General features: G+C 41.5%; 1 protein-coding gene across 1 annotated transcript in view; it reads right to left on the minus strand.

Annotated features, from left to right (window-relative positions):
- ORC1 (origin recognition complex subunit 1) overlaps window positions 1-17,947 on the minus strand; it is a 33,268-nt gene that overhangs the window by 8,316 nt on the left and 7,005 nt on the right. The window contains exons 4-14 of the mRNA XM_030323904.1: window positions 17,691-17,818; window positions 15,517-15,695; window positions 13,767-14,085; window positions 8,523-8,889; window positions 7,298-7,402; window positions 6,514-6,709; window positions 3,738-3,835; window positions 2,792-2,893; window positions 2,213-2,384; window positions 1,505-1,612; window positions 1,068-1,217 (exon numbers count right to left, since the gene is read on the minus strand). Coding sequence (XP_030179764.1) covers window positions 1,068-1,217; window positions 1,505-1,612; window positions 2,213-2,384; window positions 2,792-2,893; window positions 3,738-3,835; window positions 6,514-6,709; window positions 7,298-7,402; window positions 8,523-8,889; window positions 13,767-14,085; window positions 15,517-15,695; window positions 17,691-17,818 — 1,924 coding nt within the window. The remainder of the gene's footprint in view (window positions 1-1,067; window positions 1,218-1,504; window positions 1,613-2,212; window positions 2,385-2,791; window positions 2,894-3,737; window positions 3,836-6,513; window positions 6,710-7,297; window positions 7,403-8,522; window positions 8,890-13,766; window positions 14,086-15,516; window positions 15,696-17,690; window positions 17,819-17,947) is intronic.

The raw sequence follows: 17,947 nt of genomic DNA on the forward strand, positions 1-17,947 counted from the left end.
GTCCCATAGAACACGTGACACATTTCATCCTGGGACCGCCACAGATTCCAGTTCCTTTCACTACTGACAATGGCCAGTGGTATCCTGCAGGGCAACAGTAGTTCTCAAGTATTTTTTCATCTTGTTTAAAACAACTTTTATTCTACCAGAATCATTATTTATTTTATTTGAGAGAGATAGAGCATGAGTGGGGTAGGGGCAGAGAGAGACGGAAAGAGACAATCCCAAGCAGGCTCTGCATGGCCAGCACAGAGCCTGATGCGGGGCTCAAACTCGCAAAACCGTGAGATCATGACCTGAGCCAAAACCAAGAGTCAGACACTTAACCGACTGAGCCGCCCAGGCAACCCTCTACCAGAATCATTTAGAAGTAGATGAAGGAAGAGGTGCTCTAATTACAGTGGTTGTGACCATCTTGGGCTCTACAATAAGCACAGGCACAGCTCCTGGCTTCACTCATCACCCTTGTAAGTACTTGATATTGTGCTTCCTGATGAACCACCAGGTCTGTGAGGGCAGAGGCTGTGTCTGCCTTGTTCACTGCTATGCTCCATGCTTGAACACTGCCTGGCAGGGGTGAGTGCTTATATGTGTATATACATACGTATATGTACACACACACACGTGTGTATATATATGGTTTTTATTTTAGAGAGAGAGTGCATGAGTGGAAGAGGGGCAGAGAGAGAGAATCTCAAGCAGGCTCCACACTCAGCATGGAGCCTGATGTGGGGCTCGATCCCACGACCTTGGGATCATGACCTGAGCCAAAATCAAGAGCTGGATGCTTAACCAGCTGAGCCACCCAGGCACCCTGAGTGCTTCAATATTTTTAATAAATTATTAGACCCTTAGGGCTCTGTGCAGTTTAAGAGTGCCCAGGTAGAATACCAAGAAGATGGGGTTTGCGGAAAATCATGCAATGGTGACATATTTAATTTAAATGTAAGAATTTCAGAAATCACATTTTGTACTTTACTCATTTACTTTAGTTTTCTGTGTATTCATTTTTTAGAACTCAGCTTATGGATCTGTAAGAACAGCTTGAGAACAGCCTTAGGACCTACCAGTCGGCTTGATACCCGGTTCATCATGATGCGCTCTGGCAGATCCATTGTGTTGGCAATGGTCAGGACCACAAGCTGGGCCTCCTTGTGAGTGGGCCAGTCAAAGAGATTGTACATTATGTCTTGTTTCTGAGTCCATAGAAGGTCGAGCTGCCAGTAAATGGAGAGAGATGTCAAGATCAAGCATAGACACAGAGCCAGGGCCCAGAGTGAAGCTCTGTTACTCCTGCTTTAGCTGCATGTGCTTCTAGGGTCACACCACGAAAGCAGCAAGGAAGTCCGTGGATACATGCCTCTCACCACCAAAGAACAGGCTCAGATGAATGAAGGATGAAAGAAGGGAGGCAGGACTCCCCCCACAACCCAGCATTTGCCCCTGGAACACCACAGTCAAGTACCATGCCACTTTTGCGGTGCTCCCGTGGGGACCTCCGTACCTCATCCACGAGCAGCACGGTGGTTTCCTGAGAGGACCTTCGGGTGAGGAATCGCTTTGCCAGCAGTTCTGCCGCATGGTTAGCTGTTGCCTTTTGGCCTGTCAGCTTCTGCAATGGGGGGAAAAGTAGGTGTGGTAAATGGTAAGGATTTTACTCCCCTGAGCTTGATGTTAAATTTGCAGTCAAGTCTGGAAGCAATTTAGTCTGAGGACTTTAGTATCCTAAACTCTGCCTTCCAGTCTAGTCTCAACCTTAACCTGGAGGGACAAGAAGGTACCAAAAGAGATGACAGAGTCCGTGTTTGGAATGCAAATGAGCCACAGGCTGGTCCCAGAAGCCTCTTCAAAATCATTACGGCATGACTGTTTATACCTGGATATTACTTGTTCCAAGAAAACAACTAATGAATACGAGAGTGAGGTTCAAACTCCAGCTACCTCTAATCCCTTTTCTAGTCTGCCACAGTACCTCCTGTGTACAAACAGTTTTTGCCATATTAATAAGTCCTGGCTTGCAGTAATTCATGTCCAGCCCCTAGACTTTAAGGTCCCTGATGTCCCTGCCTTCTTTGCCCATGCTACCTCATACAAAGGACAACACCTGGCACATCATAAACATAGAAGTAAGCACAAAATTAAGTAAACCTTTCCTTTTTCATGTGCCACTAAGAAACTGTACTTTCCAAAAAACCCAAACAGCTTTACTCACCTGCAAGATTTGCACATAGACTTGGTGGGGTTCTGTCAGCTTCATGCCATTGACCTCGATGTATTGAAAGGAAGGAACGTCATTTGCTTGGGCTGCCTGCTGCAGGCAGCGTATCACCTCGTGCACAGTGGCAGTCTTCCCTGTCCCAGGGACCCCGGAGATGTACATGCACCTATGGCAAGAAAGGAGGACCTGTGGGCTAGGTCTGTGCCAGCTGCCTCACACTATTGCCAGTTAGAGGTATGGGGATATGTGCTGAGGGAAGGACCCAGACCCCTAAAATGTGGAGATGGGGTCAATAAGGGCCATCCTTGGAAGTTAGTCAGAACAGGACCTGGTTATACAGAATCATTCATTCTACAAGCAATGGTGTATTTTCATTTTCTCTGAAAGACAGAATTTCTATTCCTATCGAATTACGTGGACAACAAAAGCTGCTTTAGAAGCCTTAAGTTTGAGCAACGATTTTGCCTGTTGTGACACTGGGGAGAGACCATTTGGTTGACTGTGCCACCTGAGATGGTATATGCTAGCAGGGGCCTTCCCCCTGACCGTCTTATCTGCCTCAGCAGGACTCACCCTCCCGTATGGTCAAGGAGTTTGCTCTCCACAAAGTTGTAGATGTTTTGGAATTCCTGTTCCCGACAGGGAAGAGTCTCAGGTACAGCAGAAACATGCAGCCTATAATTGGTGATAAATAAAGGAAAAGGAGGACTTCAGGAATATGTCACCATATACTCAGTAACAAATGGGAAAGGATTATCTATAGTTTCCACATGAAACCCCAATCACAAATCCATGGGAATGCCTTCATTCTCAAATCTCTTCATTTCGCCTCATAATCCCTTTCTCCACCCAAATTAGCTAACTCTTAGGTTCTCACTATGGGTACATATCACATGGGGAGCTTTCCCCAAATCATAGGGATGGACCTCATCCCACAAGAGATTCTGATTTACTTGTTTTCTGATGATCTAGGCTTATGTATTTTGAAAAGTTCCCTGCATAGTTCTAAAGGGTACCAAAACTGAGAAGCAGTGTTCTGACTCATCAGTCACCTTTTATCCCTGAGCAAGTGGTGGCAGTAGACTGGAAGGTTACTCTTTCAAGAACCTGTCCACATTAGCTCACCCAGACTTGAAGGGTTTCTTCTCTCTAAAACACACATGTTCATTTTATTCCCTACCTTTATTATGTACACAAATGACTACAAATTACTTGTTTTTCTAAAAAAAATTTTTTTTTCAGTTTTATTTATTTAGTTTGAGGAAGACAGAGACAGTGCGAGTGGTGGAGGGGCAGAGAGAAAGAGAGAGAGAATCCCAAGCAGGCTCTGCACTACCAGTGCAGAGCCTGATGCAGGGCTCGAACCCAGGAAACCGTGAGATCACGACCTAAGTCAAAACCAAGAATTGGACGCTTACCTGACTGAGCCACCCAGGCACCCCACAAATTATTTGTTTTATGTGAATGAAAGCAGAGTCCCATTTCTGCCTATCTAAAAGGGGCCCACGAGCAGTGTCACCTCAGCCGGGCCTCCTCCAGTACGCTGGCTGGCTCCTGGGCAGCCAGGTTTCGGCTACGGATCTGGGGAGTGGCATGACGTGGCGTACTAGGCTTGGGCTGTATTCAAAAAAAAGATAACATATTTTAGAAGGAAAAAAAAACAAAGCAAAACAGCATCTAGGACACATCAGCAAATCTGATTCCTGATGATCTGATAAAAAGAGAGGTGGTGAATTCCTCTTGGTTCCCTTCTGTATAAAGGGTTGTCCCTCTCTCCACATGGTATATACACTGTTCACAGGCCAAATACAATTTCTTGTTTCTAATTTACACATAGTATTAGGATTTGAAAATGTCAATCTAAGTAAAGACTGAATGAAAGTATGGATTAAATACTATTTAAAGTATGGACTAAATACTATTAAAATCTTATCCTGAAAGACAAGAAGTTATTAAGAAACCCTAACTACTCTGCCCAATACAGGGTAGGGTCGGAGGTATAAACCAAGTTTGACTCATAGGCTTCTCCTCTAGATTTGGTTGAAAATTTGGTCAAACTTTAGCTCAGGACTTCCATAATCCACAGACTTGGAGAGACCCCACCAGATTTTTCCACTCCAAACCCCAAGGTCACTGTTCAGTCTGAGCTAACAGCCCTAGTCTCTTTTCTTTCTTGCTACTGGCTCACTAGAGCAGGCCTGCCACCCCATCTTTATGGTCTTTCCACAAAGCACTCCCTTCTGTGGGGGCATTTCACCTACCCACCTGCTTCCCACCAGGCTGTAGGGTAATAACAATCTCTCCACCTCTTACTCAGACAGAAAGACCCTAACAGTTTTATATCTATTAAATAAATACCCCTTGTTCTGGGTGGGACCCAGCAGATGCAATGAGAACATCGCTGAGCTATTTGCATAATGAGGAACTCCAGGTAAGATTACCCCTAATCCAAAGGAGATCTACTTGATTTTCTTCCCTGGAGGTCTTTTTTGACTTCAAGCCAAGCCCAATCACATTTCTCTTAATGTGGAAAAATGGAGATCAGCTCTAGGAAAAGTCTCCGAAACAGGCATTTCCTTAAAACAATATGCTCCATGAAAAAAGTTTCTTGATCAAAGACTCACACACTAATGCTCTCTTGAAAGATCACAGTAACATTAATACATTAATGGCCTTGAGAAGTCCTATGACAATGAACCAATTTAACTGTGTAATCCAAACATTTCTCAAACACATTTGAACATGGGAAGACCCTCTTTTAATAGCTTTCAACATTCTGCTACAATTCCAGGAAGCAGAAGAGATGTCCATTTATCTCTTCCATCTTACTTTACACAATTCATTACCAACACTTCAGTAGTGCTCCCTGTTTCTCAGGTGAATCAGGGGGCACAGCAAAACCAACAACAGCTCTGGATTCAATACCCACTAAACACCTGAAAGAGGACTGTACTGCTATTCTGACCTTATTTAGTTGTCTTTCTAGCTTATCTCTTAATGTGGGCAAAGTATCCCATGATGGTAACTGAAACTACCCCTCAAAAGCAATCAGAACTGCTCTGATGCCAGCAAGACCCTGCATGACTGGCCCCGAGACAATGATCAACCTGACCTTTACTGCCCACTTGCACTTACCCACTCACTTTTGTCCCACATTTTCCTTGTATGAACCTGTTAAGTATTGCTGGCGTTTTGGACACAGTCTTTGAGATGCTGGTCTACTGTTTTCCCAGTGTTGGCCTCACTGAAATAAATTCCTTTCCTGTTTCACCAACATTCCTCTCTCTGCCTTTGAGATTTTGTCAGCGGCGAGTGGCTGAACCTGGTCTGTCTGGGGCCCCCGGGCAGGTGCTCTTGCACCCCTGCGTCCCAGCTACACAGATTATGCATAAAACACTCTGCTAGTGTTTGTGGAAAATGTAGATATAGAGCCAAGTCTTGTTCCTTCCTCAAGAAGTTTGGCCCTTGGCTATTTGGTTCTGTATCTTTAAAAAAGATTTTTTTAATGTTTATTTTTTTTTTATTTTTTTTTTTTTATTTTTTTTTCAATGTTTATTTATTTTTGGGACAGAGAGAGACAGAGCACGAACGGGGGAGGGGCAGAGAGAGGGAGACACAGAATCGGAAACAGGCTCCAGGCTCTGAGCCATCAGCCCAGAGCCTGACGCGGGGCTCGAACTCACGGACCGCGAGATCGTGACCTGGCTGAAGTCGGACGCTTAACCGACTGCGCCACCCAGGCGCCCCTAATGTTTATTTTTGAGAGAGACAGAGACAGAGCATGAGAGGGCGAGGGGTAGAGAGAGAGGGAGACACAGAATCTGAAGCAGGCTCCAGGCACCCCTGGTTCTGTACTTTAAAAGGAACATGGATTCAGGGGTGCCTGAGTGGCTCAGTCGGTTGAGCGACCGACTTCAGCTCAGGTCATGATCTCACGGTTTGTGAGCTCGAACCCTGCGTCGGGCTCTGTGCTGACAGCTCAGAGCCTGGAGCCTGCTTCGGATGCTGTGTCTCCCTCTCTCTCTACCCCTTGCCCGCTCACACTCTGTCTCTTTCAAAAAAAAATCATTAAAAAAAAAAAAAAAGGAATATGGATTCAAAATCAACTGGTTTCATTTTCAGTCCTAGGGTTCACTTAGGTCCTTTCCTCTATGAATATTCCAAGTGGAATAACTTTAGGTATGACAGACCTGTGTTCAGAATCCAGCTGTTACTAACTGTATGACCTTAGCCATCACAATTTTAAAATTAAGAGAAGGATGCTTCCTTGGAAAACAAATCTAAAAGAACCTTACAGTTTTCTTTGGTGTCTTTGAGGGGGTCTGTAAGGATGACTTCATGGAAGAGCATAGGTTCCTGGACAACCTACTGGATGTTCTCCTTGGAAGGGGTGGTATGGAAGTCTCTTCCTCTTCACTGCTAGAGTCTGAAATCTCTGCTGCCGGCAGAAACTCATCCTCTTCTTGGTTACTTTTACTATTACCTAAAAACCTGAATGGTGGGACACATTATTTTCTGATGTTCAGTGTCTAAATAAGAAGTTCCCTAGTAGGTCAGTGTGGATTAGAAGTATCACAGTCTTTCCTGCAACCAAGTAACAAAAGATGTGCTCTGCTTCTTGGGCCCTTGCTACTGTGATGCTCTGCTAAGGGCTTTATTTATATCATCTTGTTAAATTCCTCAACAACCTTGTGACTTGTATTTTGTCATTCCCATCTTGTAGAAGAGGAAACTGAAGCTTAGAAAGGTTAAGTAGCCTTCCCAAGGTTACATAGTACAACAAAGCTCAGATTCAAATCCAAGCTGCCAGAATCAAAGTTCATTCTTTTAGGCACTTCACTAAGTCTTGCTGGGGGCAATTATGAAGTCCTGGGAGCCACCTGATCCCAGGGTAGTGTTTCTTGCCGCTTTCAAATTATGACATTTATGTGAAATTAACATAATCCCAGACATACTTAGTAAAAGGTAAATCTAACAGAGTAGCAAATAACAAAAAAATATGCCAGGCTTTAAGAAATAAGATTATAGATATCATAGATGGTAGTGATAAACGTTTTCTGCCTGCTAAGGAAGTCTTACCGAAGCTGCTGCCTAATCCGATTCAAAGTCAAGAGAGAACTCTTTCTATGGATCCGATGGGGGGTAGTGGTAGCTCCATCCTGAGCCTCTGGTTCTTCTGCCTCCCTGCAAGATATTACAGCAAGATTACAAGAAATGGTTTTGAGCACTAGGAATCAGTGGCAGCATCCGAAGTAGTCAAGGGGACTAATGGGTTCCTATTCTTTTTATAGCTACATTGGAGGAACCAATAACACTCTGCGAAAATGTTTATAATTGAAGTCTGACTCAAAAACAAAGTTTGACTAAAGCTTATCATTTAAATCAGACTTGTGCCCTTCTCAACTACAGACCAGAGTATACTAATCCCAGGCAGTTTCTTGTCTTTTGTTGATTCTGAGGTATTGATGGATTTCCTGTCCAGTCTCAAGGTTAGCAGAAATGTAGCTACATATTAAATACAAAGCATTTACCAAGCAAACCTATTATTGACCAGGTGCTGGAGTCTCTGAGCAGGAAATATTGAAATGTATAATTTCTGTCTTGTCACATTATTTGTGCAGCCCATTATTTACAAACATTGTCTAGTGTCAAACTGTAAAGTTTGTTCTAGATGCATTATCTTCTTGTACTATATGTATTTGAGAATGGTTTCCAGTTAAAAAAAAACAACAACAGGGGTGCCTGGGTGGCTCAGTTGGTTGAGCGTCCAACACTTGATTTTGGCTCAGGCCATGATCCCAGAGTCATAGGATCGAGCACTGCATCAGGCTCTGCACTGAGTGTGGAGCCTGCCTAAGATTCTCTCTCTCCCCACCCCCCCCCCCTTCCTCTGCTTGTGCTCTCTCATTCTCTCAAACAACAAGAACAACAACAACAACAAATCCAACCCAACAGACTAAGAAACTGACTGTTAATATGTGGTGAAGAGCCATACCAGGACTGTGAAGCAATCCAGGTTTGGGAAATTATCTTCCAGAGCAGTGACCCCCCAAATGACAGCTAGGTATATCAGAATCATCTAAAAAGCATTTCTAAATGCAGATTCCTGGGCCTCACACTTGGAGATTCACAAAGTCTGGGAAGAGGCTCCAAAATCTGTGTTTTGGAAAGGCTCCTGGGTGATTCTACAGCAGTCAGATATGAGATCTGCTGCTCTAACTTTAGCAACTCTGTCCCACACGTTTCACATCATGTGAAGGATCTCAATTTGCTCTGTGGGAGGCAGGGTAACACCCCCAATCACCTCTTTTTGATGTTTTCTGGTTTCAGAACCACAGAAGGCACCGAGGATTTCCAGCCTCCCCTGATAGGGGTAAGTGTTCTTTCCTCACAAATCTCTGTGGTTTTCAAAGCTGGGACTCGGGTTCTCAGGATCCTGTGACAGTCAGGTGAAGCCTTCTTGTCATCCTTGGCACATGAGCTTTGAATCTCTCCAGTTTTCTGCGGGGCTTTCAGAGCTGGAGACGAGGTATGAAGTCTATCAGGCTGAGACCTCTTAGTAGGTGAGGTGATTTCAGAGAGGGTCACTTTTCGTTTACTTCTTCCAGGAGAATCCAACGAGGCCCCTGAATTCTGCTGGGAAATCCTAGTGTTGGGTGTCCTAGGGAAACCTAATCCCAAGAGAAATCACCACAGATGATGTATGAATTTTGTAATAAGCACTATTAACACCCTCAATCTCATTCTAGCTAAATTCATCCCCTGAAGTTACACAAAGACATGCGCTGTCCATATTTGTAATTACTGCATGCTTTCTTTCCCCAGGCCAGGAAGCTCTTATTATTTTTTTGTCTCTCCTAAATTCCATGGATGATTTTCCTGGTTAGAACCATAAGTCAACCGTTAAATCAGCTTTTGTGATTCAGCACTTTCCCTGAAGTAATCTACCAAAACAGTGGTTCTTAACCAAGGGTGATACTGCAACCTCTCAGCCCCCATTCAACAGCATTTGAAACAATTTCTATCAGTAGCTGCATTCAATAACACCAAGGGCTAGATTTTTCTTAACTCAGATTATATCTATCCATAGAGATGAGATGGATCCCTGGGGGCAATCAAATGGGTTCTGTGAATGCACAGACCCACATTTGGATTTGCCTCTTTACCATGACCAAAGGCACCAGGAACTCAGCCATTCATTCAGATATCAGCAGAGCTGTAAAAATGGCAGGGTGTGTGCCAGGTGATAGGAGAAAACAAAAACTGAATGAAACTCAATCCTGGTCCCTATTCACAGGATGTTCTAGTCTAACTGGGGAGATGATACATGTAAATGTCTATAATATGAAGTAAAATCATCCTAAAGCACCTAAGTGCTAATAAATATGGCTTTTGAGATAGACCTTGAAAAAAAGACAAGATTTCAACAGAGTTGAAAGGGGAGGGAAGGGGGCATATAGGGAGAGAATAGATCAGATCGATGTGAGTGAAGACAACAAGGCAAGAAAGCACTGGGCACAGAGGAGTTCACTTTAGTCACAGCACATGGTTTTGTTGGGAACAGCTGCAGGTAAGGTGAAGGAAGCCATCTATACCTGTGTGATGAATATGAGGGTAACTCATATCTAGATTGATATAAAAATGTTCCAATGTCCTGGTCTCCTTCATACCTCATTTTCCCATCTTTCTGTTAAAAACAATCTAAAAATTTTTCATCAAATCCTCTCTCCTCTAATTATGTAACTGTGTCAAGTCTAAATTTCTTACCCCAACTGTCAAGGTCCTGCAAATTCAAGTCAAAAAAATACCACCATTTATTTCTAAATGGCAATGTTGCCAATTATTTCTTTAGTAATCTTCTGGTATTTCCCAAATGTTTTACAAATTTATATTCAACTCCTAAATATAGACTGTACTAAGGGGCTATCAAGAACACAAATAACTTATGCCAGACAAACTTGGCACATACACAAAGAATTCAGGACTAATGACACATAATAGGATGAGCTCTCAGAACCGCCATGAAGTGGCTTCAAATACATTAGAAGTGAAAAAAGTAAGATGAAAAGGGATATATCCAGTATGCTACTCTACTGGATAAGAAAAAAAAATTATATGCATGTTTTAGTATATGCTTATGTGTGTGTGTCTGTCTGTATGTGTGTATATATGTATGTATGTATGTATGTATGTGTATACACACACACACACACACACACAGATATCTGATTTTTGCAAAAAAAAACCAAAACAAAACACACACACAGAAAAAACAAACCAGAAACTAATAAAATTGATTACCTACAAAAGATGGAATGGAAACAGGGTACAAGGGCAAAGAAAGGAATGGGTCTTCTCTGAATACACTTGTTTTAAATAGCTTTGACTCTTATTTTACTGTTTTGCATGCTTAAAAAAATTAATCACAGGTGGGAAAGGCCCTAAAATTAAACAGAAATAAAAGAACCTAACTGCCTATCACCAATAATATAACCATCAGAGGGAAAAGAAAAAAAACAATCAAAATAACTTTACTCCCTCAGTGGGATATATTCTAAAGGCATAAAGAACTGCAAATAAATTTTGAACTTTAGTTGGTAAGTTAACTACTGGTAGTAGTATTGGTATAGCAATCGTGAAATTACTTTGTACTGGGATTGCTCCTGAGAACCAAGGCTCTTCTTAAAGAAGGGAGATACAACTATGGAATATGGGAAGGTGAGGAAGAACCCTGTGGTATAGATTAAAAGTATCAGTATGAATTTAAGAGTTTTAAAATACGTATTTCTTATCTCTTCTACAAGGATCTAAAAGCAAGGTCATCTTAATAAGCAAAGCTTTCGAAGATATAGGGCTCAACATTACTAATCATTAGGGAACAATTATGTAACAATGACATCCCTCACATCCATGAGGCTGGCTACTATAAAAACACAGAAAACAGCAAGCGTTGGTGAGGATGTGGGGAAACTGGAACCTTTGTGCACTGTTGGTGAAAATGTAAAATGCCGCAGCTGCTATGGAAAACAGTATGGTGGTTCCTAGAAAAATTAAAAATACAACCTAACATATGACCCAGCAATTCCACTTCTGGGTATATACCCAAAATGAAAGCAGACACTTGAGCAGATATTTATACACCCATGTTCATAGCAATAAGTTACAATAGCCAAAAGGTGAAAGGAACCCAAGTATCCACTGACAGATGAATGGATAATCAAAATGTGGTATATATATACTATAGACTATTATTTAGCCTTAAAAAGGAAATTTTACCTCAAATAGCCAAAGCAATCTTGAGAAAGAAGAACAAAGCTGGAGGCATCACGCTCCCTGATTTCAAACTATATTACAAACCTATAGTAATCAAAACAGTAGGGTATTGGCATAAAAACATACATATAGATCTGTGGTACAGAATAGAAAGTCCCAAAATAAACCCCCACACACGGTCAATTAATTTACAAAAAAGGAGCCAAGAATATACAATGGGGAAAAGATAGTCTCTTCAATAAATGGTCCTGGGAGAACTGGACAGCCACATGCAAAAAAAAAAAAAATGAAATGGGACCCTATCTTCCACCATACACAAAAACCAACTCAAAATGGACTAAAAATTTGAATGTCGACCTGAAACCATAAAATTCCTAGGAGAAAACGTAGGTGGTAAGCTCTTTGACATTGGTCTTGGAGACAATTTTTTGGATCTGAAACCAAAAGCAAAAACAAAGCAAAAATAAACAAGTGGAACTACATCAAACCAAAAAGTTTCTGCATCAACAAAATGAAAAGGCAAATCTATGAGTGAGAGAAAATATTTACAAATCATTTATTGGCTAAGGGGTTGATATCCAAAAAAGACAAAGAACTCATATAACTCAACAGCAAAAAGGCAAACAATCTGATTAAAAAATAGGCAGAAGATCTGAATAGACAGTTTTCCAAAGAGGACATACAGATAGCCAACAGGTACACGGAAAGATGCTCAGTATCACTAATCATCAGGGAAATGCAAATCAAAATTAGAAGACAACACGTCATATCTGTCAGAATGGCTATTATCAAAAAGACAAGTGTTGATGAGGACATGGAAGAAAAGGAACCCTCATGCACTCTTGGCAGGAATGTAAATTGGTATAACCACTGTGGAAAACAGTATGAAGGTTCTTCAGAAAATTGAATAGAAATATCATTCAATCTAGCAATTCTACTTTTGTGTATTTATCTGAAGAAAAGGAAAACACTAACTTGAAAAGGTATGTGTACCTCCAATGCAGTATTAGATACAATAGTCAAGATATGGAAGCAACTTAAGTATCCATCAATGAATGAATGGATAAAGATACATACACATAAACACACACACACACACACACACACACACACACACAGGAATATTTTTCAGCCAAAAAAGGAATAAAATCCTGCCATTTTCAACAACATGAATGGAGCTTCAGGGCTTTCCACTAAGTGATATAAGTCAGAGAGAGAAAGGCAAATATCCTATGACCTCACTTATATGTGGACTCTAAATTTTAAAAAGTGAAAAAACAAAAAACAAGCTCATAGATACAGAGAACAGATTGGTGATCACCAGAATCAGGGGATGGGTGAAATGGGTGAAGGAGGTGAAAACTTACTAACTTCCAGTTGCAAAGTAAGTAAGTCATGAGGATATAGTGTACATGGAGATATAATAGCAACTATTGTTAAGAATACAGTTATTGCATATCTGAAAGTTGGTAAGAGAGTAAATCTTACAAGTTCTCATCTCAAGAAAAAGTTATTTGAACCATGAGTGGTGACAGATGTTAACAAATCATTATGTTGTATAACTGAAACTAATATAATGTTATGTTAATTACACCTTAATTTTCTTTAAAAAGGGAAAATTTGACACATGTTAAAACATGGATGGTCCTTGAGGACATTATGATAATTTAAACCAGTCAGAAAAGGGTAAATTCTGTATGATTCCACTTCTATGAGGTATCTAGAATAGTCAAATTCAGTAAAAGAAAGCAGAATGGTGGTAGTCACCCAGGGATGGTGGATGGGGAATTGGGAGTTATTGTCTAATGGTTGCAGAGTTTCAGTTTTAGAAGATGATGGTGATGGTTGCACAAAAAACAAATGTATTTAATGCCATTTAACTGTACACTTAAAAATGACTAAAATGGAAAAAAAAAAAAATGACTAAAATGGGAGATGGTTAAGCATCAGGTCATGATCTCGCCGTTTATGAGTTCGAGCCCTGCGCCCGGCTCTGTGCTGACAGCTCAGAGCCTGGAACCTGCTTCTGATTCTGTGTCTCCCTATCTCTCTGCTCCTCCCCTGTTTCCTCTCTCTCAAAAAAAAATAAACATTTTTTAAAAACTAAAAAATTACTAAAATGGTAAATTTTATACTGTGTGTGTTTCAACATGTGTCCAATCAGTACCTGGCCCACTGCTCAATACTATAGCACTAACTCAATACTATATGAGTTAATATTTTATCATATTCCTTTAGTCTCAATATTGCCCACTGTGACCCATCTCACACTTACCATTGAGCTCCAGTTTCTTCTTTGCCCTTGGGGTGACAGGATGAGAAGGAGTTCGGCGAGATTTGGAGGTAGAATGCCTTGATTCAATCCTTTTGATCGCATGCTCTGCTGTGGTCCTAGAAGGGCTTTCTATGCTCTTGGTCTTGACTCCCACAGGCTTCTGGCTCCTCGGGCTGCCTTCTTGTAGCTTATCAAACTCTGCAAATAGTTCTGGGGATAGTGGTCTGAATGCCTTCTCATTCCAAGACAGTTTCACAAAGAGTATCTTCTCATCTTTCAGATCCATAGGTAACACTTCATCTGGGCCTAATGCTACTACCTGAATTTAGGATGTACAGGTGAACAGGAAGAAATGTGAACCAAATGAGCCAAGGAATTCTTCATGAGAGTGATGATTAAAAATCATTTAATCTGTATCCTTACCTGGAATGTCACTCTTCCAAACTAAAGAGGCACAGACATGGCATAGCAAATTTCCAGACTCATAGCTGACACTCCTACACTGAGCTGTTTTCTTTCCCAGTCCAATCTACTCACTCATGTCAAATTTCCCCACAACTTCTCTAAGCACGCTCCCCTGCTCAAGTCCATAATGGCTCCCAGCTCCAGCAAGATCTGATTATTAAACTGGTTTTTGGTACCTTCTAAAATCTGGCCCCACTCTACCTCCTGAGTGCTCAGTATTCTTCCAAATGGCCTTCCATCACTATTTGAGCTTGGCTTGTCACAGCCATGCTTATCCCCCACACCCCATTATGTTCCTACCTAAATACCTTCTTCCCACTCTGCCTTTCCAAATTGACCCATTTTGCTACTTCAACTTCTATATCTGCCTTTTACTCCTTCACTCTTTTAACTCCAGAGACAAATTATTTTGAGGCATATGCTATGCTGGGCTCACAGACTGGAAAAGAAAACAGACTATGGTCATGCCATACCTAAGTCTCTTTGCCCTACCATTAAACCAACTACTTAGGAGCGCCTGGGTGGCTCAGTCGGTTAAGCGTAGACTTCAGCTCAGGTCACGATCTCGCGGTCCGTGAGTTCGAGCCCCGCGTCAGGCTCTGGGCTGATGGCTCAGAGCCTGGAGCCTGCTTCCAATTCTGTGTCTCCCTCTCTCTCTGCCCCTCCCCCGTTCATGCTCTGTCTCTGTCTCAAAAATAAATAAACGTTAAAAAATAAATAAATAAATAAACCAACTACTTAATCACCATGAGACCTTATTTCATATCATGATCTAACCCCATTTTAGGGGCCTGAAGTAGCTCAAAAAATAACCTGTATCTTAGTTTCCAAACCAGTGTCTCAATTCATTCTACAGTTCATCGGAACCTGATTTATCACAAAATCACGTAAAATAAATTTGCCCTAAGCAACACTAACACTCTTTGTACTGATCTACTCAAGGTGAAGTCCTCATTTAAGCAAGTGTATTCACCCTTGCAATGCTTTGTCTGCCACAATCACAGCTAAATATAATTTCCCACTGAGATACATTTGCTAATTCCTGCTCATCCCTCAGGTCACAACCTAAATGTCACTTCCTCCAGGAGGCTCCTAACACACAGTAAGTGCTCTCCATAAATATTTGTTGAGATAAAGTAGGCAGGTAAGCAGAAAAGATGACAACAGGAAAAAAATGCATTTCCGTAGGGTAAATTAAAGCCAGTAATATTTCTGAGGTCATGCAGTTTAGGAGGCAGCCAGAAATAAACTTCAAGATAGAACTGAGTGTCAAGGCATCACCTACCTGCACATGGCCAATGATGGTCTCAGCATTAATGTTGCTATTACAGGCAGGGTAATCATACCAGAATATCTCCTGTGCTGCAGGCTTCCGGCCCAGCAAATGCCGTTTACTGACAGGCACTTCACAGAATCTGATAAACCACTGGACTCGAGCACGTTTCTTGGAATGAGGTTCAGAATCTAGGAGGGACAGGTGGAAAAGGGAGGGTTAAGAAAATGCAAGAACATTTTATTAAACACTTCCTATGTGCCAGACACTGTACTAAGCACCCGATAATACTTGATTGACATATTATTTTTAATCCTCACATTAACCCTACAAGGTAGGTATTATGGCTATCTCTCTTTTACAGGCAAAGTATTCAAGTTACAGGGACCTTAAGTAATTTGTCAAAGGTCATAGGATCAACCAGCAGCGATCTGACTCCACCAGCACCCATGTCTTTCTCATTTTGTTCCACTTCCTAATGAGGCTATCGGTCATCAAAGAAGTTACAAAAGGCATTTGAGAGGAGCAATTCTAAACACAGGCACTGAACAAATCTGGCAAATCAGGGATTATAAAGAAGCCACCAAAAATAGCAAAACAAAAATTGTGGCAAAAATTAGAGCATTAGCCACTGAGGTGACTTCCAGCAAACGTATGCTTGCATTTTTTAGCTTTATCTTTATACATTAATATGATATTAATATACATTAATATCACTCCATACCAGCATCAGGCCCAAGTGAAAGGACATACACAATCACTAGCACCACCATCATCATCGCCTCTTCTCTTCCCTCACTTCAGATAAAGACTGAAGCCATCCAATGGAGCAACACAATGATTCTAAAATCTATACACAAAGGCCCGTAGCTCAAATACAGAAGCCCACCGTGCCAATGTGCTCCCCCTGGTGGATGTTAGTTTCATGAGGTTTTCCTCCACATTCCTTTTAGGCATACAAACTGCCACAGGAATACCTATCCTGTCATTCTCTGCCTAGCTTTTGGAAGACACAGTTTTATGTAGTTTCTAATTGCTATCTTTCTTCTTCTTCTTGTTTTTTTAAAGTTTATTTATTTATTTTTGAGAGAGAGAAAGAGGGACAGAGGATCTGAAGAGGGCCCTGTGCTGACAGCAGAGAACTTGATGTGGAGCTTGAACTCACAAACCATGAGATCATAACCTGAGCCGAAGTTGGACGCTTAACTGACTGAGCCACCCAGGAGCTCCTGCTATCTTTATTCTTAATTCCCCTTTTGGAACTCTGCCCCATTCCTACCTTTCTGCTTTGCAGAGGGTTAAAAGCTCAGAAAGTCAGTTGAGGGCTGTGAGTGTGGACATGCAGCCTCTGGTTAACACTACCTTCCCTTTTGTTCCTCTGGAATTAGGGGTAGTAATGGCTTTCTGCACTTACTGATCTCTGGGAAATACCACCTTTTGTTCCTCCAGCCTTTTTAACACTTATATACAAGTCCCTATGGGAAAAACTAAAGATCTTTTTGTTTTCTTGATTGAACATCAACTGACATACCTTCCCAATCCAACTTATCTCCTCCCTTGTAAAAAAAAAAAAGTTACATTTTCAAAATTCATCACTATCTTCCTCATACTAAAATTAAAGGACACCAGGGTGCCTGGGTGGCTCCGTCAGTTAAGCATCTGACTTTGGCTCAGGTTATGATCTTGCGGTTCGTGAGTTTAAGCCCCACATTGGGCTCTGTGCTAACAGCTCAGAGCCTGGAGCCTGCTTTGGATCCTGTGTCTCCCTCTCTCTGCCCCTCTCCTGCTCACATTCTGTCTCTCTCTCTCTCAAAAATAAACATTAAAAAAAAATTTTGTTAATTAAATTTAAAGGACACGTCTGTATCATCTATTTTTTTTCCTTCCCCCTTCCTCCTGAATTTATCCTTTATCCAAAACTGCCTTAAGGACTATTTTACCCACTCCTAAAAATAATGGAAAACCTAATTCTTGAACTCCGCCAATCCCATTTTTACCCACTACTGCTCTAGCGAGCAAAAAAGTTTACTAGACGTAACAGGGTACAGCTAGTGCTTAAGTGACCCCACCTCAGAATCTAGGGTTCACACCCTCTATGTTGCAGTGAACAGAAAAATCAGCAATCAGAAATCTTGCAGCTCCCAATCATTCATAAGGAATGGTTCTCATTCCAGCCCCAAACTCACCATCTTCAAACAACTCAACCAATTTAGCAACATACGGATTTTCATCATCATCCCCTTCAATCAACACGAATTGTCCAACTTGGATGTGAATCTCAGTCAAACTACCTTCTATTTTGACACTCATTTCTCTAGGAGGGAGAGAAACATGTTAGGAAATCGTTTAGGATGGGCCAACCTCTTCCGACCCTCTGGGCACAGATGAAAGTGCTCTCCAACTGGAAATCCCTGAAATAGTTTCTCTCTGATGACCAATTCTC

This window comes from Lynx canadensis, chromosome C1 (assembly GCF_007474595.2).
Source record: "Lynx canadensis isolate LIC74 chromosome C1, mLynCan4.pri.v2, whole genome shotgun sequence".
Taxonomy (NCBI): domain Eukaryota; kingdom Metazoa; phylum Chordata; class Mammalia; order Carnivora; family Felidae; genus Lynx; species Lynx canadensis.